Source organism: Eimeria mitis, genomic scaffold (assembly GCF_000499745.2).
Source record: "Eimeria mitis Houghton genomic scaffold, Emh_scaff1616, whole genome shotgun sequence".
In the NCBI taxonomy this organism is placed as follows: Eukaryota; Apicomplexa; class Conoidasida; order Eucoccidiorida; family Eimeriidae; genus Eimeria; species Eimeria mitis.
Genome location: NW_013569931.1, coordinates 6,979 through 8,088, shown reverse-complemented (window position 1 = coordinate 8,088; position 1,110 = coordinate 6,979). Strand labels below are relative to the sequence as shown.

Below are 1,110 nucleotides of genomic sequence, written 5' to 3'. Positions count from 1 at the left end.
GTAGTGTGTATAAGCATTGTAATTATAATATCCTCCAGCTGCTGCTGCTACTGCTGCTTGCTGCTGCTGCTGCTGCTGCTGTTGTTGCTGCTGTTGCTGCTGATCTGCACTGCTGCTGCTGCCACCACGGTGATAGGTGCTGCTCCTGCAGCAGCAGCAACAACACATGTTTTTTTATATTTATATTTATAAACATAAAACAACAAATATATTTATATTCATAATGAATAACACACACAAATCTCCTGCTGCAACCACCTACAGCAGCAGCAGCAGCAGCAGCAGCAGCAACAGCAGCAGCAGCAGCAGCAGCAGCAACAGCAGTGCTGCTGCTGCAGCCACTCATACAAAGAAGAAGGAAACCGCCAGCAGAGTACAACACGCAGCAACAACCCAACCAAACCCCCATAAACCCTAAACCCTAAACCCTAAACCCCAAACCCTAAACCCTAAACCCTAAACCCTAAACTTACAGCTGCTGCTGCTGCTTGAAGTTGCTGTTTTTCCCGTACTGCGTAGACATAACAGAGTTGCTGTTTAGCTGCCCCTGCTGCGGCTGCTGCTGCTGATGCTGCTGCTCTCCTCTCCCTACTATGGGGCCCCCTGAGCTGCTGCTGCTGGCGGGGGGGGCCCCCGTGCTGCTGCTGCTGTAGTGGTACTGGGCCCCTGCTGCACTGCCGCTAGCAGGCGGAGTACCCACCTGAGCAGCAGCAGCAGCAGCAACAACAGCAGCAACAGCAGCAACAATATTATATGCAGCAGCAACGAGAACAAGCAGCAGCAACAGCAGCAACCAGCAGCAGCAGCAACAAAAAGGTGCAGCAGCAACAGCAGCAAACAGCAGCAGCAAGTGTAAGCAATAACGACATGCAGCAGCAGCAGCTCCACGCATCAGCCGCAGAAGCACCAAAAAGTACAACAACAGCAGCAGCAGCAGCAGCATCAGCTGCTGCTGCTGCTGCAGCAATACGCCGCCCCCCCACCGGCCTAAACCCTAAACCCCAAACCCTAAACCCTAAACCCTAACCCCCAAACCCTAAACCCTAAACCCTAAACCCTAAACCCTAGAAACTTCTTACCTTGAGCTGCGGGTGCTGAAAGCTGCTGCCC

The 1,110-nt window shown here is 52.6% G+C and overlaps 1 protein-coding gene across 1 annotated transcript in view; it reads right to left on the bottom strand.

The window, feature by feature from the left end:
• The window catches only part of EMH_0040560 (uncharacterized protein), a gene marked incomplete at both ends in the record, with an annotated part of 7,168 nt that overhangs the window by 111 nt on the left and 5,947 nt on the right, over positions 1 to 1,110 (bottom strand). Inside the window, 3 exon segments of the mRNA XM_013495520.1 lie at positions 6 to 145; positions 513 to 700; positions 1,080 to 1,110. Coding sequence (XP_013350974.1) covers positions 6 to 145; positions 513 to 700; positions 1,080 to 1,110 — 359 coding nt within the window.